Here is a 17,859-nt window from a genome sequence, read left to right on the forward strand (position 1 = left end):
AAAATAGTGTGTTAGTGAGTTTGCTAACGCACTGGACCAGGGCTAACAACAATGCAATGGAGTGAAGTTTATTTTCCAACGGCCACAGGCTAAAACCGAGGGGCGTTGCTGGCCTTAGAAGTGGACGATATATCGACGATATATCCATATCGTGATACCGTTGTCTTTTTTGCGATACTGATATTGTGCATGTTCATACGTCAATAACGATATATTGTGCAATCTGCAGCCTTAGTATATAGTTTGTTTTTTTTAATTTTTAATATGTTACATCATCAATAAAATTTAAGTGTTTTGATAATTATTTGGAGGCCCGTTTGCAGTATGCTCATGGCCCACCAGTGAGACCCGTCCCACAGGTTCAGAGAACCACTGGAGCCTAGAGTTGTTTGACTAAAACGTGTGCTCTCCCTCTCCCTCCATGCAGTCCTACATCCTGGTGGAGGAGCTGCGCAGGGAGCTGCCCCCAGAGCAGGCAGAGTACTGCATCAGCCGCATGACCAGGTACATCGGAGCCGACGGCCCCGCCGGCGCCCTCGACTACATCTCCTTCTCCAGTGCCCTCTACGGCGAGAGCGACTTATAAACAAAAAGAACCCCTTCTCTTCTCCTCCTCCTCCGCTTCCTCCTCCCTTGAATCCCAAACTGCCCCCCCTGCAGCCCCTCGCCCATCCTTCTTTCTCCTGTTTTGGGAGAGAGCGATTAAAAAAAACAACCCTTTCCTTTCCCTGTCTTTCTTTCCCTTGTTTGTCCTTAATATTATTTCTCTTTCAAATTGTATTGTTTGTACCCTTATATTTTACCCCCCCCCCCCTTTCCCTCCTCTCCCACCGCCCTCCCAGAATTCACTGCCCAGAGAGGGCGAGTAGTGGAAGGCTTTGCTCAAAACGGTTTGAAACCGGCTGGCTCGTAAACCTTCATTTCTTTTCTGTTCACGAGAGCCCTTACAAAACCGGGTATCGGGTCTCGCACTGAATGTGTCGATGTATATGCAGCACACGTTTAACACGACGTGCCTTGAGAGTTCAAACAGCATGAGAGGGGAGATAATAAATGTATGAATAAAAAAACGAGGGCGAAGTTCGATCGTAGAAAATGGTTTTCAGCAAAGCATCTCACTCTTCACTTCTTCTCAGATGACCTATTTTTTGTAGAAGGGTAATTAAAGAAAAGAAATGTTGAAAAAAAAAAAGACAATAAGTTGGTTGTTTGGTTGGTTGGTTGGTTGTTCGGTTGTTCGGTTGTGTATTGCGTTGCATGCATGTTGTGTTTTTAAGTGTAGAAACACTTGTGTCTCTGTGAGTCAAAGAGTTGTCGACTCATCCTTAACACCTTTAACAAAACAAAACAAAACAAAACAAAAAAGCCAGAAGCCTTAACCTCTTACGCATACTCTGAAAACTTGTTACTCGTTAATGCCGCTTGAAAAACTCGGGCAGTATCATGTAATGAAAGCCAGTCTCATGGTGGAAGTTTCTCCTGTCGGAAAAGACACAATTACTACAGCACTGTGAGCCATATATGTTTAACGATAGTCCTTAAACAATCGCATCCCTACAGCCACAACCCTCCGCTTTGAAACCAAAGAGATGAGCCTATTGGAGGGGGATGGGGTGGATAGGGGAGTGGAAGGGGAGGGGGCACGCATACTTTACTTTTTGTTGTTTTTTTGCCTGTGTATCACCTGCTGATAAAGAAACTGAATAGAAAATGTTAAGATGAAGGCAAACTCCCCCTACAGACTTGTGTACTGTAGCCGAGGAGAGTGAGCGAACCCTGTAAATGTAACACAAAAAAGAATGAAGAGGCCATGGCTGGGTCGGGGGTCGTAGAATGAAGAACGAACCAAAACAGGATGCGGCCAGAGAAAGTGAACCCACGCGCCTCTCTTCTCTCTCTCTCTCCTGCCTCTGGCTAAAACACTCCCTCTAGAGAAAAAGGAGCTGGCTATGTAATTATTTTGGTGCTCTGGAGGTGGGAGATGCGATGGAGGTTAGAGAGGTGCTGCTGAGGAGAGAGAAAGCACAGGGCATTAGGAATGTTCCGGATAAAAAACTTTAAAAAAAGAAGACTTGGCACTGCATGCGGGGGACCATTGCAGGGCCGATCGATGTCAGAAAGTTAAGCGTACGCATGAAGCCAAATTCATGCTTTGTTAATGCACGTGGTGTCACTCGCTGAGACAGTTATTTTCGGCGAGCGTGATGATGGCCGTATAATATGGCAAAGCAAAAGTCAGCCGTGAAGATTGGGTCCCATTAGCGACGGACACTCTGTCTGTTTGCAGCCATTGTTAATTATGAGAGGCTCTTAACTTGCGTCCACCCCTCCCTGTGCATGACACGATTCATTTTTCTCTTCCTTCATCTGTGTCTATTCTTTCTTTTCCTTCCTCCTCCTCGAGTTCGGTCTGTCTTGTCTCATCAGTAACACAAAGCTCACTTTCACATACAGTCAAAAGTTTCAAAGAAAATAAATGAAAAAATAAAAAACACACCTTGGAATAAAAAAGGAAAATTATATTGCTACATGACAGTTGTTTGTGTTTTGTTTTTCGTTTAATTTTTCGAGTGGATTACAAAAGAAATTTCATAAATCACTTTCAGTACATAAATGGGGACAGGGCAGAGTTGTATTTGGTTAATTAATTTAACACGTTTTGGGTGGGAACCCCTTTTGGTGTTTTAAAGCATTATGTTATACTTAAGCTATTGAAAAATAGCAGATCTACAAGCTCATAGCGCGGCACCGGCTAATCTTTGCTTCTGGGCGGGTCCCTGGAACAACATATTTTCAGATGGGTGTCGGCGGCCAAATACATATATTTTTGGGGGTCCTTGACATGAAAATGTTTGAGAACGAATGACATAGAAACATGGATTTTTCAGAAAACTGTCAGGATTTAGAAGACATTTGTAGAATCAATCTCAGGTCTAAATGGGTTAAGTCTTGTCGTCGCACCAGTTAACATCACACACACACCATTATGAACTCATTGCATTTTTACCAACTGACAGTCAAATATACAGTAAATATGGTTAAAATCATTACAGGTGACAAAAAAAAGTAGTCGATTTGGCTGAGGGATAGCATTTAAATACTAACTGTATTTGTGAATATCAGAGTTTAAAGCTGCACTATCTATGTACACTTTCCTCTTCTACTCTATTCTATTATATTAACATACCCTACAATACCCTACAATGCTGTATAAATTGAACATTTGGATCCATTTATACACTCTCTGTGTTACCGAAATATAAGAGTCCATTTGGTGTCGCTGCATGCGGGGACCCCCTGAAAACCCCACAAGGACCCCTGGGTCCTTTGAGAACCCTCTGATCTACGCTGCCAGTACAAACCCCGCTGAGAACACGATTCAACCCAACACTAGCTTCTTGACAACACAACCCTGCTTCAACCTCAGCCTCCCTCACATGTCGTGGTGGTGGTGGTCATTGCCAGGGGGGTAATATGTATAAAAACATTTGAAAAATATTAAAATATTTAAACAGTCTGTAACAAGCTAAATACTAGCAAGTTTTTAAACTTTGTTGTAATGTTGTGAACTTGCTTGTTGTGGTGGTTATTCAATTTATTTCATGTCACTCTGTGGTGTTTGAAAGTGACCTGCCCAGTCAACGTCAGTCACGTGACGTGACAACCAGGATATAAGGGAGGTTCTCACATACTGATTACTATCACCTGATGAAGGCCGTTCACGGCTGAAACGTTGTGTCCTAATTTAATGGTGTTTTAACACAAATAAACACTGTTGGAGCAAAGCCTGTGTGTGCAGACCACTTCTTCACTGTACATTGCCAGGGGGGTCCCAGGAGAGGTGAGAGGGGAAGTCTAGGCCTTTCTCCTGGGCGTGGCGCCGCCAGCGCTCCTCGTCCCCCTGGTGGGTGAGGTACATGCTGCCCATGCGCTGCTCAAACTCCCTCAGGTCACACCACAGCTGGAAGTCCTGGAGGAGGTCAAGGCAAAGATATATGAATGGAAAGAACAGGAAAAGTGCGAGAGACATGCATGATCAGGTGGATTGTTTTAACCCTATATTAAAACCATGGGTTATCTTCTTACATATAAATAAATACATATTTTCTTTTTCTGTGGTCTATGTAATATTCTAATAGTTTGAGATAGTGGATTTCTGATTTGATGAGCTGTATGCCATAAGATTAAAACAACAAATATTTCACTTCATGCACACTTAATAAAAAATAATAATAATATACACACACACACACACACACACACACACAATATTTTTTACATTCAACTACCGGTATCTGAATCAACATGAAAATGAAATCTTTTTTTTTTTATGTAAATGTTTTCAACCTGACCTGAAGCCAGGGGTGACCCAGAGCCCTGCCAACAGTGAACCTCCGTCGCACAGACACCTGCAGCAGGTTGCTGATCAGACTCACAGCTGTACATGGGAGAAGCAGAAGACATTTGATTCCGTTTAAACAATGATTAGTGATTACAATATAACTCCCTATGTCCCACATACGAGGGGTTGTTATGGTTTGAAAGGCATACCGCATAAGGCAGTAGTTAAATTATTTGGCCTTAATAAGGCCCTCTCCGTCATTTAGCTGAGGACCACTTTACCCCCCTGGAACCCCCTCAACGACCACTGGTCCCCGGACGACTGGTTGTAAAAAGTGGGTTGCCGAGGGCGCTGCAGCGCAACCTGGTGGTGGTCAGGGGGGGGGGGAGAAATTATTTTGTAGACCTTTTTTTAAATAAATAAATAAGACAAATACATCTATTAAAAAAACAATAATATATTTAACTTTGGGGAATAAAATAATAGATGTTGAAAAACGAGTTTGTTTTGAATAATCTATGTATGTATGGGTGTCTGTTGCTTTAGGCATAGCCTCGATATAATACCCAGGCTAGTAGGAACCTTTGTAACAGTTACTGCGTGTGCGTGACGGTCTGACGGAGGAACCTGTTAATGGTTGCACCTGTTTACGTTTGAGCTGTAGAGCGCGTTGCAAACTAATTTATTTAACAAACTATTGCCCGTTGGATACATTCATTCATGGGGAAAGGGAAGGCTCTCCCAAATAATAGGTAAGACATAAAGACATTACATTGTAATTTGTAGTTTATTGATGCTGCTTCTGCCGCCGTGCAGAAATGGGCTGTTAAAAGCATATGTGCGTGTGTCCTGTCCTGTGTACTTGCGGCACCAATGGCGGCATTGGTTCTCAAAGTGGGGTCTGGGCCGGCACCGGCGGACCACCAGGGGGGTCCTTGAGGGAATTCCAGGGGGTCCCCAACTTAGAGTATGGTCCCCAAACCGTCCCCAAATTTCGCTTTAACAATTGTTCAACAAAAACTATATATCACTTACACCACGATTTAAATACCGGTAAACAAACAAACAAACAAACAGAACAGTCTACATCAGTGGTTTTCAACCGGTGGTTCGGACACCAGTGGTCCTTAAGGAGGTCCACTTACTGCACTCCCAGGTGGTCACCATCTAAATGATGGAGAGTTGGTAACCAAATGGACCTTTTGTAGATCTTTAACTCTTATGAGCGTAAAATTAAATGAAATGAGAGTTACATTGTTGTTAAACATCTGCTTTACTAGTTAATTTACAAGAAGTCTACACACAATTAGAGAATGTAAAACCATTGTTATCTTTATCAACCTTTGCCTGTTATCCCTCCTTGGTATTACCAACACCAATACAGCATGGAAATCTCATCGAATGGTGGTCCGTGGCTCAAATGCTGAATAAATAATGGGCCTTGACATGAACAAATTTAGTTGAAAACCACTGGACAAAGAACTTAGAACCCCCCCAACCCACCAGCCAGAAGAAAGACTGAAAGAAACCTAACCAGGACACATAAAGATAGATCTACTATTTTAGCTATTTTGAAACAATTTCTGACAGTTTCCTTCAGGTTAAAAGTGGTTCAAACGGCCTTTCTGGTTGTCACTAACTTTTGAGGTGGGAATCGGCCTTCTTTTAAAAGTTAATGTTCTGTGCGAGAAATAAGCAGCCAGGTCTATGAAAACAAGCCCAAAAGAAGTGATTATAGGCTACATGACCACTTTAAACCTATGTATGAGCTTGTAGATTGGCTATTTAAAAAAAAGTGAAATATTTGGAATATACAGTATGTGACTATTTTTGTTTCAGGAGAGGAGAAAATTTGATTTTCTTTTTTTTTAATCCAAAATGGGTAAATAGCACAGGCAAACTCTTCACATACATGTCTGACTCTGAAATAAATGTCAAATTAAATGTAATGTTAGAGTCCACATAAGTGGGCCTTTCAAGCCTGTTTTCTCAACTGGCTGTTTTCTGCAAGACATTACTCTATAAGCCATATCTCCAAAAGATGGTGGGTCAAACTTAACAGCCAATATGTCAATTTGAAGCTATGATTCCCTGCTTTCACAAAAAATAATTAAATTACTTGCGTAGCCTTGCAGTCAGAAACGGTATTATTTGAAACCTTTTTGCACATGGGGGGGTCTTCGGATTAAATACACTGATTTTATTTGGGAGTCCTCCAAAAGAAATGGAAGCAAGCAAAAAATAACTACACTTTAAAAGCAAGCCCAGAAAAAAACCCCGCAACTACCAATATTTTCAAGTAACCTCAAAAAACAGAAAAACAAGCCCAAAATTGGCTTAGGCCTATATAACAAGCAGACATGGCAACAGTGCTCCCTACCTCCAGTGTTGATTTAGTTTGAATTTATTTAGTTTTCGTCACATTTTAGTCACCTGGAATGTTTTAGTGTTTTAGTAGACTGTAAATATAAGATTTTAGTCGACTAAATCTACAGTTGATTTAGTCGACTAAAAGGTATTTTGGCGGGCCTTGATGCCGTCGCAATGACTGACTTTACACTTGCTGAAAATGGCCGATCTACAAGCTGTTGTCCAGCAGGTTGGGTGGTTTTACCAGGCTATGTCGGGGATACATGAAGGAGAAATGAACACTGCCTAGTGCCTACCCCTCAGAGAGATGGTGGCCCAGGGCTAAATGAACACTGCCTACCCCTCAGAGAGATGGTGGCCCAGGGCTAAATGAACACTGCCTACCCCTCAGAGAGATGGTGGCCCAGGGCTAAATGAACACTGCCTAGTGCCTACCCCTCAGAGAGATGGTGGCCCAGGGCTAAATGAACACTGCCTACCCCTCAGAGAGATGGTGGCCCAGGGCTAAATGAACACTGCCTTCCCCCCCAGAGAGATGGTGGCCCAGGGCTAAATGAACACTGCCTACCCCTCAGAGAGATGGTGGCCCAGGGCTAAATGAACACTGCCTACCCCTCAGAGAGATGGTGGCCCAGGGCTAAATGAACACTGCCTTCCCCCCCAGAGAGATGGTGGCCCAGGGCTAAATGAACACTGCCTACCCCTCAGAGAGATGGTGGCCCAGGGCTAAATGAACACTGCCTAGTGCCTACCCCTCAGAGAGATGGTGGCCCAGGGCTAAATGAACACTGCCTACCCCTCAGAGAGATGGTGGCCCAGGGCTAAATGAACACTGCCTTCCCCCCCAGAGAGATGGTGGCCCAGGGCTAAATGAACACTGCCTACCCCTCAGAGAGATGGTGGCCCAGGGCTAAATGAACACTGCCTAGTGCCTACCCCTCAGAGAGATGGTGGCCCAGGGCTAAATGAACACTGCCTACCCCTCAGAGAGATGGTGGCCCAGGGCTAAATGAACACTGCCTAGTGCCTACCCCTCAGAGAGATGGTGGCCCAGGGCTAAATTAACACTGCCTACCCCCCCAGAGAGATGGTGGCCCAGGGCTAAATGAACACTGCCTACCCCTCAGAGAGATGGTGGCCCAGGGCTAAATGAACACTGCCTACCCCCCAGAGAGATGGTGGCCCAGGGCTAAATGAACACCGCCTACCCCTCAGAGAGATGGTGGCCCAGGGCTAAATGAACACTGCCTACCCCTCAGAGAGATGGTGGCCCAGGGCTAAATGAACACTGCCTACCCCCCAGAGAGATGGTGGCCCAGGGCTAAATGAACACTGCATACCCCCCAGAGAGATGGTGGCCCAGGGCTAAATGAACACTGCCTACCCCCCAGAGAGATGGTGGCCCAGGGCTGTCGGGGGTACATGAAGGAGGCGTTGGTGATCTGCTGCCCGATGTCCTCGTCCTCGTTGAAGGGGAAGGTGCCGCTCAGGCTGACGTACGTGATGACGCCCGTCGACCACATGTCCAGCGAGCGGTTGTAGCCGTGGCTGCTGATGACCTCGGGCGCCAGGTAGGCCGGCGTGCCCACCATGGAGCGGCGGAAGGACTTCTCGCCGATGATGCGGGCGAAGCCGAAGTCGCAGAGCTTCACCTGAGAGGAGGATGAGGAGAAGGGGTAGCGTGGCATTAGTCCGACCATTACTAACACTATCCCAAACCCTAACCTCAGAGGAAGCCACGGGTGGTTTGTAATCCGCAGCACAAGTGATTTGTGCACACACACACTCACCTGAGGGAAGGGGTCCGGGGAGGCCAGCAGCACGTTCTCAGGTTTCAGGTCACAGTGGGCGATGTGTTTGATGTGCAAGTACCTCAGAGCTTCTAGGATCTAACACACACACACACACACACACACACACACACACACACACACACACACCATTTAATTGGTATAAAAGTCAATCAGATATATAGTATAATATCATTTTGCATCTTTGTGACAAGCCTAAACATTCTCCCCTTCCTCCTTACACCCTGGTCGTGGGTTTTGACATATGTGACCAGATTTGACTGAGTGACTAGGCAGACTCTTCACATACTAGACTAACTAGAGCATATCTGAAATAAGCTGAAATCGACATGTAGATATGAAATAAATGCTTAAACATGTAGCTAGGTGTAATGTTCGAGACCACAGAAGTGAACCTTTCAAGCCTCTTTTCTCAACTCGCTGTTTTCTGCAAGACATTACTCTATAAGCCATATCTCCAAAACTTGTGGGTCAAACTCAACAACCAATATGTCAATTTGAAGCAAAAATTTAAAAAAAATCAATGTCAGTCAAATTTGACTTGAATTTATATAATAATTTTGGCAATATTCAAATTGTCCCCTTATGCACAAAATCGGTATCGAGCCTGATGCGAGCGTCCCTCCCTAATATACCTGCATGACCAGGAAGCGTGTGTTGCGCTCCGGCAGCCGTCCATTCTCGCTGGACAGAATCATCTCCAGCATGTCTCCATGGAGCCTCTCCATCACCACAAACACATACTCTACAGTCTCAAACATCCCCTCCAGCAGGACCACTCCTAGATGGGAGAGATTCTGCACACACACACACACACACACACACACACACACACACACACACACACACACACACACACACACACACACACAAACATAAATGGATACATGAACACTGACGATTGTAATGGTAGAGTATATGAGGATATGATTAAGATTTAAGAGACTACTTATTCACTTCAGAAACAGACCTTCAGAAAAACAACAGAATAATAGTTCTGTTAAAGTTACAAATGGCTCATCATAATTGTCAGAGATGTACCTGTGAAATGGCCACTTCGTTCCTCAGCTGTGTCTCCTGCTTGGTGGGGAAGCGGGTCTTGTCTATCACTTTGATGGCCACAGAGCGGCCGGTCTGCCTGTGAGTACCTGCAGGGGAAATCACAGAGGAGACGTCATACATAGAGTACATGGTCTCTGTCTGGAAGAAACCTCTTCATCTCCATGTCTTAACCTTTTGCCTTTTGCATGAATTAATAACAATAATAAACGTTATTTATATAGCACCTTTCATGACATAAAATGCAGCGTGGTGCTTTACAGAGCAGTAAAAAAAAGCCCTACTTGATCACATTACAGTGTCACAAAACGCGTTTCGAGCTTGTTTGAAATTTAATTGAAATTCTCACACGATTCAGTTCTAGTGCTGCACGATTCTTCACAAAATGAGATTGCATAGTTGTCTGAACTCTGAATCTAGATCTCAACCTTTTTTCGATTAGTTGTGCAGCACTACCGGGCCGGCCAGCAACTCTACATCTGACACCAGATTAACAGTTTAACTCCCTCTCAACTGTGACGTAATATCAGTATCCATTATGTATCAATTATGCCGTATTATCTGTATCCTGAAAAGTAACGGTTTGGGATAGGAGGTTTCCACGCGAAACTTGAGACCATTGGAAGAGTTCTGACTGACGCTTGCGTTGGTAGCTCACTTTCTGCTGTGTCAGTTCAGGAGATGGAGATATTGTGAAGAAATACTAAATCTGACACATGATGCAAATGATTGCTAACGAGGGTTCTGAAGTTATTTTGTGAGACAGTGAGAGATGTACTCACTGGAGTAGTAAAGGAGTGACTTTAGAGTAAGAATGATTATCCAAGCCTACACCCTACCTCCATACACCACTCCAAACTGTCCCGAACCAAGCACCTCGTCTGTGGAGATCTGATACACTGAGCTGACGTCCTGAAATATTGAATTATTGTACACCGTAGCTAGACATTTAATAAATGTCAAAACTTTTCTAAATGTTCCAAACAATTTAAATACATAATTATCTTTCAAACTGATTAAAGCAGAGCATACAGGGCTTAAAGCAGCACTAGGTAACATTTATTTAACGAATGTGATGACATTTTGTCTATGTATGGTAGAGTATGTTCATACAGAAATATCACTGTATATAGTTGGTTGGTATTTTGTCTCCCTGCTCTTTTAATGAGACATTTAGGTCTCACCTGGACACGCTGAGATCTGACACAAATGTGATGGTGGTCAAGATTCAATTTATCCCCTCTGCTCTATGAGCACAATGGTCCCCACAGTCAAAATTAAGTCATGCAGATGTTTAACAATAATTACAGGGTCCATTTGGTTTCATTTTATGCTCTCTCACAAGTTAACTTGTAAGAGACAAGTTATCTCCCATCATTTAGCTGAAGACAATTTACAATTTCCACCTGGAAGTTTGGAACCCCCTCAAGGACCACTGGTTGAAAACCACTGATGTAGGCTATTAAGGCTCTGTGAGTGGCTACTGTACAGTACTTACTGAACAACAGGCAGTCAGGCTATTATAAAAGGCTCTGTGAGTGGCTACTGTACTTACAACAGGCAGTCCACTCTGCGCTGCATTATCTGTAACGACAACACAACACACATTCACAACATGTCCAACTGAATGAAGTTGATAAGATGTTGTGCAAACACGACATTATAAGACTGTCCAAATGTCCATTGTTTTAGCTCCACGCTGACTATTTGCAATTCAGTAACTTCAGTTCAGTAACAAAAACAGCAGAACGTTGTGAAAGAAAGCAACTTATAAGACATAATTCTGAACCAAGACCTGCGGATGAGCTTTTTTGTCACCCAAATCTGCGTGTGCATGTTTATAATCCGCCCGTTATCCGACCACATTAATTAATAATTCCAATTTATAACTCTGCAACCATCTACTGATTGCGGGTGTTTGCTGATTGTGAGATTTTGCCAAGATTTTGTGCTTTTTAGAAGCTATAATAAGCTATAATTATGAATAATAATTGATAGTTGCCATTCATTTATTTCCTGCATTATTTCACCTAATCTAATCTGAGGGGCCTTATTGTCACCTCACCGTGGTTGTTCAGCTTCCCTGAAGACATGGGCATGAGAGCTTGACGGAGGGCGTTCTCCCAGCCCCGCGCGTCCGTGCCGGCGATGACGCAATGCACCGCTGCGGCCGTCACCACCTCGAAGGAGTGGGCGGCGGCGGTGGTGTCGCCAGGCAACAACGAGGGCGTGGCGGAGAGTTCAGAGGCCCCTCGAACCTGCAGCACCTCAGACAGAGGAATCTCCTGGTCGATGCAGACAAGTGAGTTGGAGAGAAACAGGACAGAGGAGAGAGAGGCAGAAAGAAACGAACGGCATGATTTTGGACATCTACTTTGACAAGTAGAGAGATGTAATGCGAGATTGCAGATCAGCTATTCTATGTTCTGGAGTTACTGGTGCACATTCAACCCAAATGGGTTCAGCTGCACAATAAAGACATACTGAACTACAAAAAGGAGAAATGTATGCACACTGAACAGTTAATTTACTTATTCACATTTGTGTCACATATAGACCCCTATCAGGACAAACAACTCTCCATCATTTAGCTGGGGACCACCTGGAACCCCCTCAAGGACCACTGGTGGTCCACGGACCAATGGTTGAAAACGTATGGCCTGGCCTAGCCAAGCCAAGCCATAACAAATGTGGGGCTCGTCTGAATGAGCAAACAAATTGTTCAGGCCTAAAAGGATCTGTGGCTGTACCTTGTAATACTTGTTGCAGTTCTCGTTCTGGTGCAGAGTGATGCTCTTCCAGTCCAAGATCCAGTAATGACGTTTCCTCTGTAGACGACCATAAGGAAATAATAAATATTTGTGTGTGTGTGTGTGTGTGTGTGTGTGTGTGTGTGTGTGTGTGTGTGTGTGTGTGTGTGTGTGTGTGTGTGTGTGTGTGTGTGTGTGTGTGTGTGTGTGTGTGTGTGTGTGTGTGTGTGTGTGTGTGTGTGTGTGTGTGTGTGTGTGTGTGTGTGTGTGTGTGTGTGTGTGTGTGTGTGTGTGTGTGTGTGTGTGTGTGTGTGTGTGTGTGTGTGTGTGTGTGTGTGTGTGTGTGAGACGTGTGTGTGTGTGTGTGTGTGTGTGTGTTCACCAGCGTGTCGGTGTTGGTGTAATGCAGCAGCCATCCCTCCCTCAGCGCCGGTCTGCTGGCTCTGCTCTTGACGTGACGCACCGACTGGACCAGCCTCATCAGAGGGATGTAGCTGCTGAAACAGGGCCTGGTGTGGATGGATGGATAGAGCACACGTCACACAACGCTCAAAGCAGAGGTAAAAAAAAACCATTAGCGTTCTCAAATTCTGTCCAAACCCGACCTTACCCGATGCTTTAGGGCCCGGGTCGGGCCTAAAATGAGCCCGTTAGGGCCAGGCCTTAATGTTCAGAACTCTAGCTCAGTGGTTCCCAAAGTGGGGTCCGGGGACCCCCAGGGGTACCTGAGGGAGTTCCAGGGGGGACCCATCTATTTTGTTCATGTTCATAAAGTGCTAAAGTGTTTAAAGCAGTGGTTCCCAAACTTTTTCATGTCAAGGACCCCCAAATTGACACTACTTAGCCCGTGGACCCCCATTTGAAAAGATATGCCAGGGACCCCCATAAGAGAAGACGTCTACATTTAGACGTCTACATTTAGACGTCTACATTTAGACGTCTACATTTTGTTCATGTTCATAAAGTGCTAAAGTGTTTAAAGCTAAATGTAGATGTCTACATTTAGACGTCTACATTTAGACGTCTACATTTTGTTCATGTTCATAAAGTGTTTAAAGCTAAATGTAGACGTCTACATTTAGACGTCTACATTTTGTTCATGTTCATAAAGTGCTAAAGTGTTTAAAGCTAAATGTAGACGTCTACATTTAGACGTCTACATTTAGACGTCTACATTTTGTTCATGTTCATAAAGTGCTAAAGTGTTTAAAGCTAAATGTAGACGTCTACATTTAGACGTCTACATTTAGACGTCTACATTTTGTTCATGTTCATAAAGTGCCTTCCCAGTGCCTCCCCAGTGTGCCCCTGAGTGCCTCCCCAGTGTGCCTCCCGAGTGCCTCCCCAGTGTGCCCCTGAGTGCCTCCCCAGTGTCTCCCCAGTGCCTCCTCAGTGCCTGCCCAGTGTCCCCCCAGTGTCTCCAATAGCAATACAAGAGCAATAATACAAATTAATCTTAATGTATTAATCTTATTAATTAATGAATCTAATTAATTAATTAATTAATCAAAATTGCGGCCTGTGCCCAGCACCATGCCAAAGCTTTTTCCTGCAGGAAACACTGCTTGTGGTTGTAAATATATTGTTATCCGTGTTGCGAGGATGAGAGGGTACCTGGAAAAATATCTACCCCAAAAGGGGTACCTGGTCCAAAAAGGTTTGGGAACCCCTGCTCTAGCTCACATCCAAAGTTCTCAATGTTTTGTCTCGGGAAGTTGTTGTTTGTCCGACATGTTCAAGTCAAGGACCGCCAAATTGATATGTATGTGGCACCCCATCTGAAAATGTTATGTGCCAGGGAGGGACCCCACCATTATTCGACCTGAGCATTCGACCTGAGCAGTCGCATTCCCAGGAGCTCTCTCCAACCAAGAACCGGTAGCTATGTTTTCAACTTGTTCCGCCTTTTACCTATTCTTCATCCTATGGATTACGGACGCATGCTTTAATTCAACATGGAGTCAACACCAAGAAGAGATGGAACGATACGGAAACGAAGCAGAGGAGTTTCACAGCGATTTTTTCCTCCTAAATGGTTTGGAATGCAAACACATTTCTTTTGGGTCGGCGGCGATTCATGGCCTGTTAACAGCGAACCCGAATCGCAAGTACAAGCCCCCGACTGGCAAAATGGATCGCAGAACTGTGATTATTTTATGCCTGTTGCTATCGGGAGACATTCATTTCAATCCTGGACCGGTTACACGATCACAAGCGGTCTCACAAGCGAGACTGCTCCTACAGCAAGAGGTACTTCCGCAAGCCACAGCCGTTTCCATCGCAACGCGCCACGGCTTCCAGAGCGCCGCCTCCATGGACTTGACCACGGACGCAACTCCAAGATCAGCCTGGGAACGCTCTCCAGCCTCTCCCCCACAGCATACAACCAACGCCAGCGGACCCCCTTATTTCACCGCGGGCGTTATGTTTGCTGAAGCCAACTCAGCGGCTGTGATCGAAACCGAGGAACACCCCCCCCTCCCCCACACCCCCAGTCAATCCAGGGCTACTGAGGACAAGGACAATGGCTTTGACAATGGCTTTGACATTCCACCGCCCCTCCCCACTCACACCTCAGCCACGGAAATTCCACCGCCCATCCACATTCACACCTCAGACTATTTCAACACCGACGAAATTAACACAATCGTCGAAACCAACGGCCTTCATCTGTTTCATTTGAATGTGAATAGCCTCAGTCGCAAACTGGCAGAGATCAGACATCTATTTCAAAACGGTAAGGCAAACATCCTGTGTTTTTCTGAAACTAAACTGGACGAGTCCACAAAGGACCCAGAGATAGAAATAGAAAACTATACTGTCATTAGGAACGACAGAAACAGGCATGGTGGTGGCGTGTGCATGTATATTCACAAAGACACTGAATATGTTACTCGTACTGAATTACAGCATGATGAAATTGAAACTGTGTGGGTTGAATTAATTTTCAAAAATGCTAAATCAGTACTAGTTGGCACCGTCTATAGACCGCCTGATCAGCACGGGTTCTATGATATTCTTGAGGGGTGCTTAGCTGGGGAGGAATCTGTAGAGAAAATCCTGATTGGCGACTGGAATACGGACATGCATCGTAAGGAAGTGCCTGTGTTTAAATCGTTTAGTCGGCTCTGTGATCTGCATGGTTTCAGCCAGCTAATTACCCAACCCACAAGAGTGTGTGATTCTACTCAAACTGTCATTGATCTCATTCTGACCTCGGACAAATCCAGAATCTCCAAGAAAGGGGTTATTGTATGTGGGCTCAGTGATCATTTTATGATTTTCTGTACCCGCAAAATACAGAAACTAAAATTTGACTGTCACAAAACAGTCATATCTAGGGACCTCAAAACCTACTCTAGTGAGGCCTTTAACCTAGAACTGGAGAGACTGGATTGGTCCGATGTGCTCAGGAGCTCACTAGTCGAAGAAGCATGGCTTGGCTTTAAAACCAAATTTACAACAGTACTAAACAACATGGCTCCTCTGAGAACCATCAGGGTCAAAACCCGCTCGGAGCCATGGATGAATTCGGACATACTGACTGCAATGAAAGCCAGAGACAACAAATGCTCTGAACTTCTTAAATGCAAGTCCAAGCTAGCCAAGCGCTTCGACAGTGATCTCCAAACCAAACTGTGCATCCTTAAAACCCAATGTAACAAGCTAAGAAACGGTGTAATTGCCATGACCAAATCAGCCAAAAGTAACTTTATCAATGATAAAGCCGAGGAAATCAAAAACAATCCTCGGGAGCTCTGGAAGCTACTAAACAACCAACTAGGCTGTGGTCAGAAACTTAAAACCAGGTTTACTAACATAAACATCAAATCAAATAACACCCTCATCACTGACAAGGTTGATGTAGCCAATCACTTGAACATCTTCTTTACAAACATTGCAACAATGCTGGTTAACAAACTGCCCTCCCACTCTGGGCGTTTTGGTGTAGAGCACATCAAAGGCTTCTACAAAAACCTAGGTGTTTGTAAAGATGATTTTAAAATGACAATGGTAACAACTGAGGAGGTACTTAAGAAACTGAGTGCCCTCCAACCCCACAAGGCCACTGGCCATGACAATATTCCCTCCAAATTTCTCAGAGACTCAGCCATTTCCATAGCTCCAGTCATCACCCACATAGTTAACCTCTCCATCAAACAAGGACAGGTCCCCAGAGATTTTAAACTGGCCAAAGTAACCCCCCTGTACAAAAAAGGGAGTAAATTAGAACCCGGCAACTACCGCCCTATTTCTATTCTAAGCTCCATCTCGAAAGTGATGGAAAAAATAGTCTATGAACAGGTTGAAAAGTATCTTGCCACTAATAAATTGTTGTACGAGTTCCAATCTGGTTTCAGAACATCCCACTCCACTGACACATGCCTTCTCTATTTGAGCGACCACATCAAACACGAGGTGGATGCTGGAAAATACTGCGGCATGGTCATGCTGGACCTCCAAAAGGCTTTTGACACCGTGAACCACTCCATACTGGTTAACAAGCTTAAAGCTATTGGTTTTGATAGCACATCAGTGAGCTGGATGCAATCCTACCTGGAGGGGAGAGAACAGATGGTGGAAGTGAACGGAACACTGTCCCCCCCCCTCCCAGTGAGCTGTGGCGTCCCACAAGGAAGCATACTAGGGCCTTTACTGTTCCTAATATATGTAAACGACATGACTTCAGCTTGTGACTGCAACTTGTTCCTGTTCGCAGACGACTCAGCACTGCTGGTCTCGGACAGGAACAAACTGCAGGTTGAAAAGACCCTCAGCTCTGAACTCGGTAGAATCTGCACCTGGCTCGCTGATAAAAAACTATCCTTACACCTGGGAAAAACTGAATCCATTCTCTTCGGATCAAATAGTAATCTCAAAAAGGCAGATGGCTTCTTGGTTAGAGTTGGTGATGATATTATCACACGGAAGGATCAAATTACCTACCTAGGTTCCATCCTGGAGGCCAATCTTTCCGGTGATAAGATGGCCACCAACGTAATCAAAAAAGTCAATCAAAGAACAAGATTCCTCTACAGGATCTCCTCACTGGTCGACAAAAACACCTTGAAGACCTTAACAGGAGCCCTTGTACAAGGTTTCTTTGACTATGCATCCACCTCCTGGTACCACAGCACCTCAAAGGCCCTTAAAACAAGGCTCCAGACCTCCCAAAACAAACTGGTCAGGCTCCTACTTGGCCTCACCCCCCGAACCCACCTCACCCCTGCCCACTTTGACAGGCTGGGATGGCTTAGGGTCGACGACAGAGTACAGCATCTTGCAATGGGTCTGGTCCACAAGATTAGATACACCACCAAGATACCCATGTACCTGTCTAAATACTTCCTTAATGTAAACGAAGTCCACACCCACAACACCAGAGGGAGTGCAACAAACCATGTACAACCCAGATTCGGCACAAACAAGGGACTAAATTCTTTTCGCTCCTATGCAACCAAAATGTGGAACGCCCTACCAACAGTCATTAAGACATGTGAATCCCTTGGCTCCTTCAAAACTGCTC

At 44.7% G+C, this 17,859-nt stretch overlaps 2 protein-coding genes across 2 annotated transcripts in view; one reads left to right on the forward strand and one right to left on the reverse strand.

Annotated features, from left to right (window-relative positions):
• The window catches only part of actn3b (actinin alpha 3b), a 51,136-nt gene extending 48,603 nt beyond the window's left edge, over positions 1-2,533 (forward strand). Inside the window, exon 21 of the mRNA XM_080792540.1 lies at positions 428-2,533. Coding sequence (XP_080648666.1) covers positions 428-586 — 159 coding nt within the window. The 3' untranslated portion in view covers positions 587-2,533. The remainder of the gene's footprint in view (positions 1-427) is intronic.
• Positions 2,534-3,105: 572 nt separating this feature from the next.
• prkd4 (protein kinase D4) overlaps positions 3,106-17,859 on the reverse strand; it is a 31,992-nt gene continuing 17,238 nt past the window's right edge. The window contains exons 10-20 of the mRNA XM_080792541.1: positions 12,715-12,841; positions 12,333-12,410; positions 11,648-11,867; positions 11,138-11,166; positions 10,422-10,494; positions 9,565-9,671; positions 9,159-9,320; positions 8,503-8,601; positions 8,097-8,364; positions 4,353-4,438; positions 3,106-3,970 (exon numbers count right to left, since the gene is read on the reverse strand). Of these exons, the coding sequence (XP_080648667.1) occupies positions 3,809-3,970; positions 4,353-4,438; positions 8,097-8,364; positions 8,503-8,601; positions 9,159-9,320; positions 9,565-9,671; positions 10,422-10,494; positions 11,138-11,166; positions 11,648-11,867; positions 12,333-12,410; positions 12,715-12,841 (1,411 nt within the window). The 3' untranslated portion in view covers positions 3,106-3,808. The remainder of the gene's footprint in view (positions 3,971-4,352; positions 4,439-8,096; positions 8,365-8,502; positions 8,602-9,158; positions 9,321-9,564; positions 9,672-10,421; positions 10,495-11,137; positions 11,167-11,647; positions 11,868-12,332; positions 12,411-12,714; positions 12,842-17,859) is intronic.

This window comes from Protomyctophum bolini, assembly GCF_963924005.1.
Source record: "Protomyctophum bolini genome assembly, chromosome: 20".
In the NCBI taxonomy this organism is placed as follows: domain Eukaryota; kingdom Metazoa; phylum Chordata; class Actinopteri; order Myctophiformes; family Myctophidae; genus Protomyctophum; species Protomyctophum bolini.